Source organism: Bos indicus x Bos taurus, chromosome 5 (assembly GCF_003369695.1).
Source record: "Bos indicus x Bos taurus breed Angus x Brahman F1 hybrid chromosome 5, Bos_hybrid_MaternalHap_v2.0, whole genome shotgun sequence".
NCBI lineage: Eukaryota > Metazoa > Chordata > Mammalia > Artiodactyla > Bovidae > Bos > Bos indicus x Bos taurus.
This window is the reverse complement of record NC_040080.1, coordinates 70,895,972-70,914,194: the sequence shown is the minus strand read 5'-3', so window position 1 is coordinate 70,914,194 and position 18,223 is coordinate 70,895,972. Positions and strand designations below refer to the sequence as shown.

Sequence of the window (18,223 nt, the reverse complement as noted above, 5' to 3'; positions counted from 1 at the left end):
TCTTGAAAAAAAGATCTTGATTAAATTTTTTTTTTTAATTTTTAAATGTGAAAGTAAAAAGAGAGACCACCTTCCTTTAACACTTTGCCCTGTTAATTAAAGTCCAAGTGAATTAATTGTGTATGTCAGAGTCTTGCTCTGTCTATACATTAGTATTCATAGGATCTGCAACTGAGATTATGATTGTTAGATGAACCAATAAGAGAGAAGAGGGAAGGTGAAAAGTGATGGGTCATTTTGGCACTACCACTATTCACAGTTACTGTTTATCACATCTGTCATCTCCCCCCACCTTTTCCAACACAGATGTATCCCTTTAGCTGTGTGACTGCTATCAGGAATCATTTAACACTTCTGTTCTTGTGATGGGGTGTCACAGTGTGCGTAAAAATGGCTTTTTTAAAAAGTGAGGCTACTGTAAACAAATTGTTTTTGTTAATCATATTAGATGTTGTGCTTACTGTTCCACCCCTGCAACCCGAACTCTTTGGTGACAGACTTTTCAGGGAAGAATGCACACATCTGTGTTTTATGACTATGAGATGCCAGACTACCAGCTGAAATATTTTTTTAAAAAAGATCAGCAAACAAGATGATTCTTATAAATACATGAAAATAAATTATATACATATAATTCCATCATCCAGAGATAACCACAGTTAGCCATACAGCCAAGAAAATATGGAGTACAATATTACAAACTGATCAATGAATTAACACACATGGAACCATATTCCACATGAAAAGTGAAAGTGTTGGTTGCTCAGTCATGTGTGACTCTTTTGTGACCCCATGGACTCCTCCTGCCAAGCTCCTCTGTCCATGGGATTCTGTAAGCAAGAATAGTGAAGTGGATAGCCATTCCCTTCTCCACGGGATCTTCCTGACCCAGGGATCAAACCCTGGGTCTCCTGCATTGCAGGCAGATTCTTTATAGTCTGAGCCACCATGGAAGCCCTGAGCCACCAGGGAAGCCCATATGCTCCACTTACTGTTTTATAATCTGTTATTTTTTCGTTTCCAGCATATCGTGGACATTTTTTGATGCCAATGAATACAGAAAAAATTTAAATGACTTCTTTGTATACAATGTCACCTTAGTGTATTTAAGCAAGATACCATGTTCTAGAATGACAGAGCTAAGCAAATTCGATGATTACAGAAACTAAAAAAGAGGTCTGACTCTACTTACTTCCAAATGAAGGAATTAGCATAATTTGACTGAAACTCTGACACAATAATGAATCCAGCTGCTTGATTACTTTTTGGATTCCTGCCTTATTTTTAAAAGAAATTCTTCTCTGAGAAAACCCCCACCTCTGACCACTAATAGGGCTGTGCACTTAAACCTTAGTTGTTTTTTTATAAAGTTGGGTTTAGAGACAGAGTAACTTGATTTGTAATTCTAGTTCCACCATTTGTTTACTAGTTTTGTGAACTTAACTCTTTGAATCTTGGATTTTTCCATTGCAAAATGGAGTTAATAATGACTACCTTATAGATTCGCTGCAAGTATTATTATATAAAATGTGTGCTGTTTTTCATGAACTGTAATTATTCAAAAATTATAAATACTTTTTCTCTCCCCAAAACTGCTAGTAAGCAATTTGACTCAGAAATGTTTACATATTTATTTGCATTCAGTCTCTACTTAGGCATGATTTTCATCAGAGTAACACTAAATACACTTGGAATCACAGACTGAAGTCTTAAGGAACACTCCCAATAAAGATTCCAGAAGTATTAGAGAGTTAACTGTAAAAGAGAAAACCATAAAGGAAATATAAATTGTAGGTGAATATTTATCTGATTTTAGGGTATAGAAGGCATTTCTAAGCATAAACAAAGGAAGAAATGAGGACAAAAGTTGATAGATTTACCTCTTAGAAACGCTATGTTTCTGTATGTTTTTAAAAAACACAGCAAAGTTTTCTACAAATAACAGCATTGTAAAATATGTCAAAGACAATGAAACACATAGATAGGTTACCCCCAGCAGAATTTCTACTAATCACCCCTGTCCCCACTTCAAAGTCTTTCCCACCACCACTATCATAATAATCTAAAAAAAAAAAAAAAAAAGGTTATTCTTCTTTTTTCAGCCAAGCCCCACAGCTTGTGGGATCTTAGTTTTCCCCAACGATGGACTGAACTCAGCTTCCTGCAGTGAAAGCACCAAGTCCTAACCACTGGATCACCAGGGAATTTCTGAGAAAAGATTCTTTATCACAATAAGACTCTTCAGGCTGGCCAGATTATTTACATAGGTGCAACAAGACGGTTAATTTACCAGATAGGCCTCCTTAAAAATACTTTGCAAATCTAGGGTACTGAACAACTACCACTGCTGTAGATTTAACTTCTATCTGGAAATTCCATAATGAATGCAGGTTAGACTTTTAAAAGCCTGTATTTGCTTTCCCAAAGCTAGGAAATCAAGCTTAAGAAACTCCACCAGATTTCTCCTGCGGTACCAATAAAATTTGAGTAATTTTTGGGATCTTGAAATTTCTTCTGGAGGGTCTTCTTGAGGTTCAAAAATTTTGAGTTTTCTAGTCTGCCAGGGAGTGACTTTCCTAATACCTGTGAGGCTGGTACACCTAGGTACCAGGCCAGTTTTCCTAGGAAGTCTTTGTTAACATTGGTTCCAGAGGTACAGCCAAACTTTGGCCCTTAAAATGGCCCGTCATACCTGGTTAAACCAGCATTCTACTTAAATATTACGCTTCATGTAAGGCTGTAGTTATACAATCAATGTGTCTGTCAGGTTATATCCTGGTAAAAAGGAAAGCAGATCTTTATTCAATCAAGTTAAAAGTTTCTGAATTCTGGGGGAGTCAGTAAAGATCTGATATTTAAACATTTTCAGTTTCCAAAAGTAGAATCTACTAAATTGCTATGTTACATACTGATTATTATTTAAGAAGAAAGAGAAAGAGCTTCCTTTCGTATCCAGAAAAACAGAACATTAAAACAATACTAATAATAGTCCAAAGAAATAATAAAAATAAACTTCCCCTCATCAGTTTCATCTTGTCCTAAACTGTTAATTCTTATTCTGATAAATATTGGGTTGGGAGTCTTATGAAGTCACCTGCTTCTTGATATAATAGAATCCTGGAAATCCTGACTCAGCCCACTGGTACAGTCTTGAGGGTTGACTATGTAATATCAGGTCAGCGTTGAAGTGTTAATACTTTGAAGAATTATATGTCAATTATACCTCAATAAAAATATGTTTAAAAATAGTTTGGAGAACCTGGCTCAATTCTTTTCCCAGGAGGCTCTGAAACTGGCCTTCTTTGTTGAAGACACAAACTCTGATCTTTAGTTTATAGTAGAACTCTCAAGCAAGCATCTCAATAAAACAAAAACTATCTGTAGAAGACAGAGATGTTAAATGACTATGATTAGTTTATTACTCAGACCTTTCAAATAGAAAGTCTGATAAGGCAACTGACAAGAAAATTCATCTCACATACTAGTAAAGTAATGCTCAAAATTCTCCAAGCCATGCTTCAACAATATTTGAACTGTGAACTTCCAGATGTTCAAGCTGGTTTTAGAAAAGGCAGAGGAACCAGAGATCAAATTGCCAACATCCGCTGGACCATCAAAAAAGCAAGAGAGTTCCAAAAAAACATCTATTTCTGCTTTATTGACTATGCCAAAGCCTTTGACTGTGTGGATCACAAAAAGCTGGAAAATTCTTAAAGAGATGGGAATACCAGACCTCCTGACCTTCCTCTTGAGAAATCTGTATGCAGGTCAAGAAGCAACAGTTAGAACTGGACATGGAACAACAGACTGGTTCCAAATAGGAAAAGGAGTATGTCAAGGCTATATACTGTCACCCTGCTTATTTAAATCTTGTCCAACTCTTTGCAACCCCATAGATTGTAGCCTACCAGGCTCCTCTGTCCATGGGATTTTCCAGGCAATAGTACTGGAGTGGATTGCCATTTCCTTCTTCAGGGGATCTTCCCAACCCAGGGCTCGAACCCCGGGTCTCCCACATTGTAGACAGACACTTTACCATCTGAGCCACCAGGGAATTCCTATATGCAGAGTACATCATGAGAAATGCTGGGCTGAATGAAGCATAAGCTGGAATCAAGATTGCCAGGAAAAATAACAATAACCTCAGATATGCAGATGACACCACCCTTATGGCAGAAAGTGAAGAAGAACTAAAGAGGCTCTTGAGGAAAGTGAAAGAGGAGAGCGGAAAAAGTTGGCTTAAAACTCAACATTCAGAAAACTAAGATCATGGCATCTGGTCCCATCACTTCATGGCAAATAGATGGGGAAACAGTGGAAACGGGGGGCGGGGGGGCGTCCAAAATCACTGCAGATAGTGACTGCAGCCATGAAATTAAAAGATGCTTATTCCTTGAAAGGAAAGTTATGATCAACCTAGACAGCATATTAAAAAGCAGAGATATTACATTATCACAAGGGTCCATCTAGTCAAGGCTATGGTTTTTCCAGTAGTCATGTATGGATGTGAGAGTTGGACTCTAAAGAAAGCTGAATGCCGAAGAATTGATGCTTTTGAAGTGTGGTGTTGAAGAAGACTCTTGAGAGTCCCTTGGACTGCAAGGAGATCCAACCAGTCCATCCTAAAAGAGATCAGTCCTGGGTGTTCATTGGAAGGACTGATGTTGAAGCTGAAACTTAAATACTTTGGCCACCTGATGGAAAGAACTGACTCACTGGAAAAGACCCTGATGCTGGAAAAGATTGAAAGCAGGAAGAGAAGGGGATGACAGAGGATGAGATAGTTAGATGGCATCACTGACTCAATGGACATGAGTTTGAGTAAACTCTGGGAGTTGGTGATGGACAGGGAGGCCAGGCGTGCTGCAGTCCATGGGGTCGCAGAGAGTTGGACACAACTGAGCGACTGAACTGAACTGATGATATGCAAAACAAAGATAATAAAGCCATGCCAAAAAACTAGACAAAATGTTTCTAAGGGTAGTGATGAAGCTTGTTTTCAAAGACATCGTAAAAGTTACATCTCATTTGTAAAAATGAATGAATGAACATGATTTTATATAATGCTTAAATATAGCTAATAACACTGAGATATTATACTAATAAGGCTTTCCTGATGGCTCAGTGGGTAAAAATCCACCTGCAATGCAGGAGGCACAGAAGACTCAGGTTCAATCCCTGGGTCAGGAAGATCTGGAGGAGGAAATGGCAACCCACTCCATTATTCTCACCTGGAAAATTCCAGGGACAGAGGAGCCTGGCGGCCTACAGTCCATGAGATCACGAAGAGTCAGACTCGACTAAGCACGTGGCACACATTATACAAATACAATATAAAGAACTGTTGTTCAGTAGCTAAGTCATGTCCGACTCTTTGTGACCCCATGGACTGCAGAATACCAGGCTTCCCTGTCCTCCATTATCTCCCAGAGTTTGCTCAAGTTCATGTCCACTGAATCAGTGATGCTATCTAACCATCCTCTGCCACCTCTTCTCCTCCTGCCTTCAATCTTTCCCAGCATCAGGGTCTTTTCCAAAGAGTCAGCTCTTCGCATCAGGTGGCCAAAGTATTGCAGCTTCAGCTTCAGCATCAGTCCTTCCAATGAATATGCACAGCTCATTTAAAATATTAGATGTTAAATGTACTTATTTTGGGGCAGAAACATTTTACTTACATAAGTGGTTTTACTTATCTCTACAAGCCATGAGAACAGAGTTCTTTTAAGAATTACTAATGTAGGGGCTTCCCTGGTGGTCCAGTGGTTAAGAATCTGCCTTGCAATGCATGGGACAAGGGTTTGATCCCTGGTTGGAGAAGATCCCACATGCCTTGAGCAACTAAGTCACAACTCCTGAGCCTGAGAACTGAAACTACTGAAGCCCAAGCTCCCCAACAAAGAGAGGCCACTACAGTGAGAAGCCCACTAGTCACAACTAGAGAAAGCCTGGGCACAGCAAGGAAGATCCAGCCAAGGCAAAAATAATACATTTAAAAATTAAAAACAAAAAGTATTACTAATTAGCACTTTCCTGGTGGTCCAATGGCTAAGACTCTGCACTCCCATATCAGGCAGCTCGGATTTGATCCGGGGTCAGGGAGCCTGGTGGGCTGCGGTCTATAGGGTCGCACAGAGTCGGACATGACTGAAGTGACTTAGCAGCAGCAGCAGCAGATATAGAAAGAGCTAATAGTTTCAGATCAGTAAAGTTAGAAAACAAATTCACACTGGTGCAGATATCCAATAGCTGTTCTTTGTATCAGATGGCAATGATCAATTCTATTCCACTGGACACAAACAATCCGTATCATTATGAACAAAAATCATTTGAATTATTATCAGTTTTTTACAACTTACAGTTTTAAAATAGCTTAAAGATGATAAAAGAAGAACACCTAGGTAATCTTTTTTGCCTATTTCAAAGCATTTCATAATTTATCTTGACTAAAGCAAGGGAAAAATATTCAGAATACGGTTACACAAATCATAAAATTTAGCTATTTATGTGTAACATTCTAATTTTATAAACTTTGCAGGTTCCAAAATAAAGGCATTTCTGAGGACTCTTGTGCAGAATTCCTTTATTAACTATAAAACTTTGTATCAACTAAAGCACATTCTCCACTAGGCCTTGTTTCATTAGCCTGATTTGAATTACCCTACATATTTGAAAATAATTTAAGTAGGTCCTGACAGTTTTTCATTCCATCTTCCTATCTTTGGTTACTCTGTATCAGAATTAAGATTTTTAATTATTATCATTAATCTCCTTCTTATATTTGTGAAAAGAAAATGATGGAACTAAACAATCACAGGAAACATTTTTACCCAAATTCTAAGCACCTGTAAAAAGTACAGAGCAATCCCTCCTGACATTTGAATTAATAGTTTTAAGTATGTGTCAGGTGATTCTCCTTTGGAGAAGGAAATGGCTACCCACTCCAGTATTCTTGCCTGGAGAATCCCATGAACAGAGGAGCCTGACAGGCTACAGTCCATAGCGTCACAAAGAGTCCGACACGACTGAAGCTTTTAGCACACAGGTACACACAGGTGATTCCCTTTACTCTTAGCTTTTCAATCATGTGCTATTGCTGCCTATCTGTCATAAAAAGGGAAGTAGATTACCTGTGGCGGATTCATTTTGATATTTGGCAAAACTAATACAATTATGTAAAGTTTAAAAATAAAATAAAATTTTAAAAAATAAATAAATAAGATCTAAAAGTCCTAAATATTTATTGAGATTTTCTCCTTTTCAGCCAAGAATAGAAAACAAGCACTTTGGAGAGAAGAAAAAGCTGTGTAGAAGTAGGAAACTTCCAATAGTTTAAACCTTGACATTTGTATTCACAGAATCTTTGTAGACTGTTCTCTACAAATGGCTATTGTCCTCTGCAGAGAAAAATCCTAGTCTAAACCCAATTAATTATACATTTTAAGGCCTTTAAAATTCTTAAAAAAATTTTAAAATGGAAGTGGTAGGGTATATTTTAACAAATAAAGACACTTACTATTTATTAGTTTCTTAGGTTTTGTTGCTGAGCACATTTTTAGTAAAGAATAAAATGAATAGAGGAGGAATTGGGAAACCTAACAATAAGAGGAAAGATTTCCCAGGGGAAAAAAAAAAAAAGAAAGAATGCAGTTTAAAATTGCCATAAGCTTTGGGGGATTTATTATCCCAGAAAAGATGAGCAGTTGTATTTGTCTTTAATTAGCTCTATTCATTTTGTTTTTCAGATTGATGATTACCCAGAATTTCTAAGTCCACCAGATAGAGAAACCAACCAACACATTCGTATCATTTATTATTCAACTATTTTAAAAAAAGAGTGTGAAAAATCAAAAGGTGTCAGGAAATTCTTATTTCCATTTCATCATGCCAATGCTAACAACAAAAAAGGTATGTAATATATTTCTTTAGGTGACATAAGAAAAGATACATTTCTATAGGAGATAAAAAGATAATGTTCTTTTTTCCTTCCCAGCTTTACTTAAGTATGATTGACAAATACAAATCTATGTATTGATATTTAAGGTGTACAGTGTGACGTTTTGAAATATGTATATCAAAGTCATCACTGTGAAGTGGCCACCACAGTCAGGCTAATTAAGATATCCATCACCACACACAGTTACTTTTTTGTTTGCTTTTTTTTTTTAAAAAAACACTTGAGATCTACTCTCTTTGCAGATTTCAAATATACAGCATGTTGTTGTTAACTACAGTCACCATGGTATACATTTCAGTCTCCAGGACTTATTTATAACTGAAATTCTGTAACCTTTGATGCACACCTACCTTTTTCCCTTACCTCCACTTCCAAGTCCCACAACAGTAACCACCATTATACTGTTACTGTGAGTTCCTTGTTTAGATTCCACGCAAGTGAGATTATACAGTATTTACAGGTTCTGTGCCTGGCTTATTCGTACAGTGTCTTCCAGGTTCATCCATGTTGTTGCAAATGGAAGAATTTCCTTTGTTTTAGAAGCTGGACAATACTACATTGTGTGTGTATATGTATACATATATACACATACATATATACATACACAGGCTTTCCAGGTGGCTCAGTGGTAAAGAATCCACCTGCCAATGCAGGAGATGCAAGAAACACAAGTTTGATCCCTGAGTCGGGAAGATCCCCTGGAGTATGAAAGGGCAACCTGCCTCTGTATTCTTGCCTGGAAAATTCCATGGTCAGAGGAGCCTGGAGGGCTACCATCCATGGGGTCACAGAGTCAGACAGGACTGAGCGACTAAGCACGCACGCGCACGCGCACACACACACACTACATTTTCTTTATCCATTCATCTATTGCCAGACACTTAGGGTGTTTACCATTCTTGACTGTGTGTGCTCATTTGCTAAGTCATGTCCAACTTTTTGTGACCTCATAGACTGTGGTTAGACAGGCTCCTTTGTCCATAGATTCCCCAGGCAAGAATACTGGAGTGGGTTGCTACTTCTTTCTCCGGGGGTACTCACCAACCCAGGGACTGAACCCACACCTCTTGCATCTCCTGCATTGGCAGACAGTTTCTTTACCACTGAGCCACCTGGGAAGCCCCATTACACAATTCTTGATTACTCTAAGTAATTCTGCTATGAACATGGGAGTGCAGATATCTCTTTGAGACAGTGATTTTATTTCCTTCAGATATATACCCAGAAGTGGGATGGCTTTTAATTTTGGGGGGCACTTCCATACCATTTTCCAGAATAGCTGTACTAACTTAGATTCCCTCCCAACAGTGCATGAAGGTTCTCTTTTTTTGCATCCTTGCTAACACGTGTTATCTTTTGACCTTTTGATGAGTCATCCTAGCAGGTGTGAAGTGACAGCACACTGTGGTTTTGACTTGCTTTTCCCTATGATTAACGATGTTGAGAAGATTCGGTTCTTCACACTGAGGATAAGCTGGCTATCCATGATCAGCAGCATAGTGCCTGGGCCTAGTTTGCCATGAGTAGAAAGGAAGGAAAGAAATGTATGGAAGAAAGAAAGGGAGGAAGGAAAATAAAAGAAGAAAGAAAAAAAGAGAGGAAAGTGTTTTCACTAAATATTGGTTTAAAAAAAGAATGAGTTAGACTCTGAATTCCCTTTGGTCAGTGCTTGTTTGATTTTAGTAACCTTATCAACAATCAGAGATTTTAATGAAAAGACCTGGTGAAGAAGTGCAGGGGGTAACCAGAAAGATTGTGAGGGGGTAACCAGAAAGATTGTGAACACCTGGCTTTAGGAAAACTCCTTATAGTCATCTCTCTGAACCCTGGGCCTCTTACCAGCAAGGGAGTCACCAGCCCTGCCCTGATAATTGTGGTTTATCAACAGCATTCACCGGAGAAGGCAATGGCACCCCACTCCAGTACTCTTGCCTGGAAAATCCCATGGGACGGAGGAGACTGGTAGGCTGCAGTCCATGGGGTTGCGAAGAGTCGGACACGACTGAGCGACTTCACTTTGTCTTTCACTTTCATGCATTGGAGAAGGAAATGGCAACCCACTCCAGTGTTCTTGCCTGGAGAATCCCAGGGACAAGGGAGCCTGGTGGGCTGCCATCTATGGGGTCGCACAGAGTCGGACACGACTGAAGTGACTTAGCAGTAGCAGCAGCAACAGCATTCACTCTTCATTCAAAAATATTGGTTGGAAATCTGTTCCCAAGAATGATTCACATCTAGATTAAAAACATGAAAAGTCACCTTTAGATCTTGTTTTTAGGGAGCTCAGTGTGTGATTTTCCAGTTGTGCCTAAGGAGATGCAGATGATCTAGAGAAAGGGAGGTGGGGAGTCCGGACTCCTGGCAGCCTGTTTCTAGGTTTCACGCTTTGGGCCCTTCCCAAACATTTCTCATGGAGAAGTTTTAAAAATTCAAGGGTGACTGGATAAAAATAGATTATATAGTTCAGCATGGCACTGCTTACTTTCTTGGTCTTATTTTGTGCATGAAAAATACACATATATATGTATTTGATATATGTATATGAAATGTACATGTATACAAAGGAGTCCTTTAAAGTATCCATCCCTATAACTGGGAGCTGGTGAAAAGCAGAAAAAAAGGCATAGACTTGGGACTCAGCTAAGCCAGATTTGCATACTGGTTCTCACTTTTCCCAGCTGTATGACTGTCTGCAAGTCACTCAACTTTTTTGTGAGCCTCAGCGTCCTTGTCTCTGTTACTAGCGTCACAAGGTCATTGCATTATGTGAAATCATGTGGCCAGGGCTGGGCACACAGCAGGAAAGTAGGCAGCTATGAAGACTGCATGCTTAGCATGGAGAGAGAAAGAAAGAATGAGATCCACGGTGGCTCACTGGATAGGCCCTTCCACCTCTGGCATCTAGCCAGTGTAGACAGACCAACCAGTATCAGCCTGTTCACTCTTCACTGGACTCCACTCAAAATCAGGGTCAACCTTTTGGAGTACTGAAGAGCTACTGAGTGTGAGAAAAATGTCCAGTGTTTGTACACTGTCCTGGATAAGGACCTTACCACATCGACACTCTAGAGCATGGCGGCTGTTTTTAAAAGCTGCTCTAATTAGCAAACTTGTTAAATCCCTGGTTGCTCACCAGGTCTCCTGTCACACTAATTAGGATATCTAACTGGTGTTGGTTGCCTTAAATGCATATTTATCCTTGTCCACAGCATAATTATTCTTGGCTTCTTTCCCTTAACACGTATAAGAAGATGAAAACATGCATTAAAGAAGCCAATTATAGGTAGAAGTTTTATGAAATTTAAATTCCTAGAAACTTTGCAAATGATGTTAAAAACAGTGAAGAGTCTTTTAAAACGTATCCTTTGTTCACACACACATTCATGGAATGACACCTCTCCCCTCCTCTCCTCTATTTTCATTTCCAAAGGTACCATCTGACACTTTGGCAAAGGGATTTTCAAAAACAGGAAATGATTGCTGTTTCAAGGAGTCATACGTAGCACACATTGGAGGATAAAAAACATGCCCCCTTTCCAGCAAGTCAGCACTGATGTGCTCAGATTCCTCTTGGCCTCCAAGCTGCTTATTCCTGGGTTAGGTATTGCTCTGTGCACAGGACCCCAGTGGTTCACCTCCTGGACATTCTGTAATATGTAATTCTGAAGCAAGAGATACGCTCAAACCTATCTAAGCGTCTATTTGACGGTAGTCATTACTAGAGTCCTTCATGTTAATAATGATGATGCCATGCCTAGAGAAGCCACTCACATTAATTACTGAGTATTTAAATAAAGATAATTATTAGAACTCCAAATCTCTTGGGTGAAAGCCTAGGGAATATTTGTGTCATGTGGTAAAGGTGCTCCCACTCCAATCAAGTAGATCATCTTAACAAAGGAGGCTCAAAATTTCAGATCATTTTTAATATAAATACTGAGTTTAATTACCATATTTTAAAGCAGGATTTCTAATTAGGCCCAACTTTTCTGGAGCTACAAAGAGGCTTTTCTCTATAGTACACATGTAAACCTGTATGGGCCACAGTTAGCACTCTGAATTGCACATTTTATGGCAACCCACTCCAGTATTCTTGCCTGGAGAATCCCGTGGATAGAGGAGCCTGCGGACTACAGTTTATAGGGTTGCAAAGAGTCAGACACAACTGAAGCGACTTAGTATGCGCGCACAGATGAAGGGCATGATTAGTAAACTCTGAATGAACAACCTTGGTGACAGCAGAGTGCCAGTGGTGAGCTGTATTAACAGTACGAGCTCTAGAATGAATGGGGTTATCAATGCCCATTAGTTTCAGGTACATTCTAGAATAGCGCTATCCAATAGAACTTTCTGCAATGATGGAATTGTTCCATATCTAGTCTCATTATGTCTAAACGGTATCCATCAGCTACCTGTGGCTGTTGAGGACCTCAGATGACTAGTGCTACTAACTGAATTTTTAGTTAATTTTAATGTTAATAGCCACAGGTAGCTCATGGCTACCAAATTGATCACTGCAGTTCTAGAATCATGGAAAAGACCTTAAAGGTTTTAGTGGCATATTTTGAAACACTGGCATAAAGTGAGGTAGACTAATCCCAAACCAGAACAAGACACAATAATTTAATGAAACAAAAACAGAATCAAAGTTTTTTATATGTCTGTGCATATGTATACATGTGTATGTGCATAATTTTTATTTTAAACCTAAAACCTAGATGTTTTTTAAAACTAGTGATGTGGGGTAAAGCCAAAACAACAAGACACTGATGAGTCTCTTAGGTTAAATGGATAACTTTTTAAAAGAAAAATTTTGGGCTGCTCCATGCAGCTCGTGGGATAAAAGTTCCCCGACCAGGAATGGAACCCATGCCCACTGCATTGGGAGCGCAGACTCCTAGCCACTGGACTGCCAGGGAAGTCTCTGGATAATTTTTATCAATACATAAGCTTGTCGGTCTTCCCCAGAGGAATAAGATTTGACAAATATAATCAAACCTCCTACAGGCAAAACAGCAGGTTCATTCTTTTTGGCATGTTGCTTCTGAAAGTATTCCTCAGCTGACCAGCACCATGTACCATCAGACACACACTGTGCCGAACTGGCTGAAGGACTTCCTACCTAAGCTACTGAAGAAGATTGAAGACTGCTGGTGCACACGAGATAACACAGGGGCAGATCTCTCTATTATCTGTATTCAGGCTCTCTTGTCATTATTGCCAGTATAGCCCTGCCAGGTTCCAATCACTGGCATCCAGGAGACCAGACATCCCACCAAGTGCTGAAACACAACTCTAGCCATACTTCATTTCTCAGTGGAGAACAGATGATCCTAAGCTTAGCCACTCCATTGTTACAAATTAAAAAGCTAATATAGAGAGGCAGGGACACTGACACTAAAGTTTTGTCACAACCTCTTAGTGTCCTCATACACAAAAAGACAAAGTTCAAGTTTGGTTGGTGAACTTGGATGAAATCAGATTTAAGAGATGACTTGAAGCTAGCTAGGTACAGGCTGACTGTGGGTAGTATCAGCTTCTCAGTGAAGCAGCCCCAGCACTCTCTTTCCCCTCCAGCATGCCGGCAGTGCTGTACTCTGTGTTTCCGTTTCTCCAAGCTGCCTGTTTCGTGGCTTGGGTACTGCCCAGGAAAGGAGTTTGTACATATGACTCCTGTGGTTCACCTCCTAGACATCCTGTAATATGTGGTCCTGAAGAAGAGATAAGCTCAAACTTGTCTGACCCCTAGGCCACAGGTGTTCTACTAATATGTTCTACTTAATTCTAACAAAAACCAAAGGTGTTATTTGTATCACATTTAGTACTGAATTTGTGAAATGCCTACCATTTCAAGCGCCTGTGATGACTGGGGTCCTAAACACTTACGTATTAGTAAAGGTTATTAGCTTGCAAGTACAAACAATTTGATTCTGCCTTAATGCCAAAGAGAATTTATTGAAAAGATTTTGGAGCCTCTTAGGGAATCCAAAGGGGGAAGAGAAGAGCCAAATAGTGGAAGAAACCTGGGGGCCTGCTCCAGGGACTGAAGAGCCTGTGAGGAACCTCCCTCTAGGGTTCAGGCAGCCCAAGTGCCACAACTACTGAGCCTGAGCAACAACTAGAGAGTCCGTGCGCTGCAGTGAAAGATCCTGCATGAGACAACTAAGACTCAACGCAGCTAAATAAATAAATGCAAGAGTCATCAAATCAGTACCTGTAACTATAGCTTCTTTATAAGCTCAAACTATGTAATTAATGACCAATTAACTTTTCTTTTTTCCTTAGTCAAAGAAGAGAATAATGGGCCTATCTTTTGGAGAGGCAAAAAGTCTAACAGTCTGAATGAATCCATTTTCAGGTGAGATTGTTGGTTTATGTTTTTAACTTGCTGACCAAAATTTATTTTACATTTCAATTGGCTTTTTAAAGTGCTTTTACTCTACTAAAATCTTCGAATTGAGTTCTGTTTATCTCATATATATAATTATGAAGGTATTTGGGGAGGCTTTCTTCTAAATTCAAATCCAGTTAGTTATAAACTATAAATTTTCCCATTTCAATGGACTATACAGTGTCTCAATATAAGTAAATGATTAAAATCAAATTCGAAAACACTTACTGAACTCTGATTCTGTGTAGTAGGAAGTTTGTCCCTGTAATAGATACAACAATGAGTAAGATATAGTTCCTACCCTTGAGAAGCTGATTCTAACCAGGACATATGATATTTGCATAAATGAAGATACTGCAAAGTATGCATGCTAAGTGTCCTCAATGAGTTTGAGCAAATTGTCAGAGAGATTTAATAAGGAGAAAGGTTTTATTGAGTTTGGGGGAGGAGTCAAGATGTCAGATGACAGTTGTTGAAGGAATCATACATGGTGATCCAGATATTGCAGTTGTGGGAATGGTAGAAGCTACGATAGAGGCAGGGGAAAACTGGAACATGTGTAAATTTTAAAAGGAGTTTCCTAAGCTGCACAACTCAAAGTATGGTTCTACTACACACTTTAAGTATCTAGACACTAGAAAGAGGAGGGGAGCATAGGATTCTAAGAGCTCTGATTCAGGGGATGACAGGCAGGGGGAAAATTAAGGTGTGTTGGGGCCCTGAAAGTCAGGTATGACATGGGAGGAATAGCCAGGTTAGGAAAACATTGTAAAATGGTGCAAAGAAAAAGTGAACTTGTATTTGAGAAGTACACACAGACCCATGGTGCACCATGCTGTGTAGTAACTCAGGATACTGGGCAGGGTCCTTTTCCCACTGTACTTACTTTCATACTCACCTTCTCTCCTTGCACAATGATGTACAAAGGTCTTCTAAACCTAAATGTCACTATTATAACTTTTTTTCCTCACCAAAAGAAAAAGAATTGGTTTAGGAAGCCTGGCTTGTGTCAGATAGGCTTAGAGGAGCATGATTTGATATAAATCCATGTGATCAGAAGCCATGTTTCAAGGGGTTGCAATTCCATTGTTACCCTGAGCACCATAAGTTACTAGATTCTTGGAGGAGCGGTCTCTGCCTTCCTGTCTCAAGGCACTAAGTGATGTTTCTAACATGGCTTGCGTAAATGGAAGTATTGAGGGAGGGGCCGTGCCAGTGGATAGCCCCACATGCTCTCAAGTTCAACATTCCTTATTTCACATTTGGTGTACAGTGCCCTAATTTTTCTAGACCACTCTCTGATAGCCTCATTGTTTTCTTCCAGTTTAGAAAAATAAAAGAGATGTATAAGTAATGTATGCAGTAGGTGTTGTAGTTGTAGGTTATCTCGGAGGTTAGAACTCTGTTAAAAGTGGCTGACGTCCAACATAGGTTAAAAGGGGAATTTAGGCAATATTGGAATTAGAGGGCAATGCATTTTATTCAACATTCATTCAGTAGATATATATAGATATAAATGTAGATCCATCTATCTTACCTGTTAAATCTGGTATATTCTGTTTGTTGGGCTCTGTGATTGATTTCAGATGTACAACAGTGAGAAAAATCAGCAAAAGTTAGAAACCACACCACAGGAATGTAGGAATGGTAAGCATGAAGGTGGATGAGGCATACCTGGAACTGGGGACTTGAGTGCCACAGAACTTTGTCTCTGTGTCCTTGGATGTTTGTGGATCAGCTTCATTTTCTTTCACTGAATAACATGTCCTCTCTGGGACAGCAAAGTCAACAGCTGTCTTAAATTCACTTTTTATTGCTCCCACCACTACATGGTGGCTAACTCACATACTTTCTTGCACCAAATTAAAAAATCCTGGGACCTCCCTCGTGGTCCAGTGGTTAAGAATCCTCCTGCCAGTGCAGGGGACACAGGTTTGAATCCTGGTCTGAGAACTAAGATCCCACATGCCACGGGGCAACTAGGCCTGTGTGCCAGAACTACCGAAGCCCATGTGCCCTAAAGCCTGTGCTCTGCAACAACAGAAACCACAGCAACGAGAAGCCCACATGCCTCCATTAGAGAAAGCCCACGCACAGCAACAAAGAGTCTGAGAGTTTTAGAAGAGCTGAAGACCCACCACAACCAAAAAAAAAAAAACATCCTGGGAAGTCTCTGATTCCTAGCTTGAATAAATGATTCACTGCTAAAAATATCTACCATAACCAAGAGGTTTAAAAACATGGCAGCTTCTGTGTGCTCCGTGTGTGGAGGAGAGGAGTGAATATAGGTCGGGGTGGGAGAGTTAGGTCTGCTATCCATAGTTTTCTAGGACTACCATCTTCGTAATTAAACATTTGAGTCAGAAGTGTAAACAAAAGGCAGGCTATGATAAACACTAATTAGAGGGCTGAAGAATGTTATCGTGTAGAGGGCTTTGAAACACCTCTGTGGTATAAAGTTTTAGGCCTAATTATGAGAAGCTGCAGGTCGTAAGAAGGAAGCAGTTATCTTGGGACATCAGACTTACATAAATATGATTACTTTTCAAGGTAATAGTAAACAACAGACCTTTTAACACCTGAGGGATGGAAAACAGACTAGTGATGATCTCTGATAATGAGATTCAGTACTTCGGTTCCTCTATCTTTAGTATAGCTCTTCATTAGTGCATAGTTCCGTGTACTCAAACATTTTACAGGAGAAAAGCCAAGCAGATGTCTCCTCAAAATGCTCCTTGAGGAAAAGTTTATTGTGACCTACTTAAGAGTCCCCTAACGCTGGCAGGGAAAAGACTGCCTATTGCTTGCACATATAAAAGGAAAACATAGAGATCAACGGAACATTTTTACAGTGCTGGCACAGAGTCAGATTTATATAAATTCAACTGAGTTCACCCTGAATAATCCAAAAGGAGCAGAGTGACAATGCTTAGCCCTCAGTCTAGATCTGCTCAGCTTATACCCACTAGGGTGGGTTTTGATCTAAGTTTACATCTGTTTATAGCCTCTACTGATATCTAGCTAATAGGGCATGGCAAGTAGAAGGATGAACTGAAGAAATCGGTCTGTTTAATAAACAGAATTCACCCGGGTTCAATCCCTGTGTTGGGAAGATCCCCTGGAGAAGGAAATCGCAACCCACTCCAGTAGTTTTGCCTGGAGAATCCCATGGACAGAGGCCTGGCAGGCTACGGTCCATGGGGTTGCAAGAGTCAGACGTGACTGAGTGACTAAACCGCCACCACATGACAGAGGTGACCACCTTGGCACCCTTATGATATGAGAATGTGTTGCACTTAATATCATTAGCAAAATAGAAGGGAAAAAAACAATGAAGAAGTTGAACCTTATATCTTTCTCTAAGAAGAAACATTTCTTGGCAGAAACTAGAAAAAGGGAGCTGTGTTATTCTTTTCTGCATAGTAGAGAAAATCATGCAGGCTCAGTAGTCACACTGGATGACCTCAAGTCTGGACTGTGTCTTGGACTATTTCACCTTCCCAGGGCTTCACTCCTCATCGTAGGATGGGGCTCACAATGGTACCTGTCCCATGGGGATGATATATAAAGAACTAAATCACGTACGGTTGACCCTTGAACAACACAGGTTTGAACTTTGCGGGTTCATTTATATGCATATTTCTTTAATAGGTACGTACTACAGTCCTACACAATCCTCAGATATGGAACCCTGGATACAGAGGGGTGACTCTAAAGTGTTATGTGTTCATTTTCAACTATGCAGAGGGTCAGCGCCCCAACCTCATGTTGTTCAAGGGTCAACTGTACATGTGAAGTGCTTGAACTGTGTGTGACACTTAGTAAATCCCTATTAAACTTAGCTCTGTTGTTATTGCTAATTATCTGCAAGTCAGTCA

General features: G+C 39.7%; 1 protein-coding gene across 1 annotated transcript in view; it reads left to right on the top strand.

The window, feature by feature from the left end:
- Positions 1-18,223, top strand: part of C5H12orf56 (chromosome 5 C12orf56 homolog) — a 76,669-nt gene that overhangs the window by 21,296 nt on the left and 37,150 nt on the right. The window contains exons 2-3 of the mRNA XM_027542436.1: positions 7,743-7,905; positions 14,240-14,312. Of these exons, the coding sequence (XP_027398237.1) occupies positions 7,743-7,905; positions 14,240-14,312 (236 nt within the window). The remainder of the gene's footprint in view (positions 1-7,742; positions 7,906-14,239; positions 14,313-18,223) is intronic.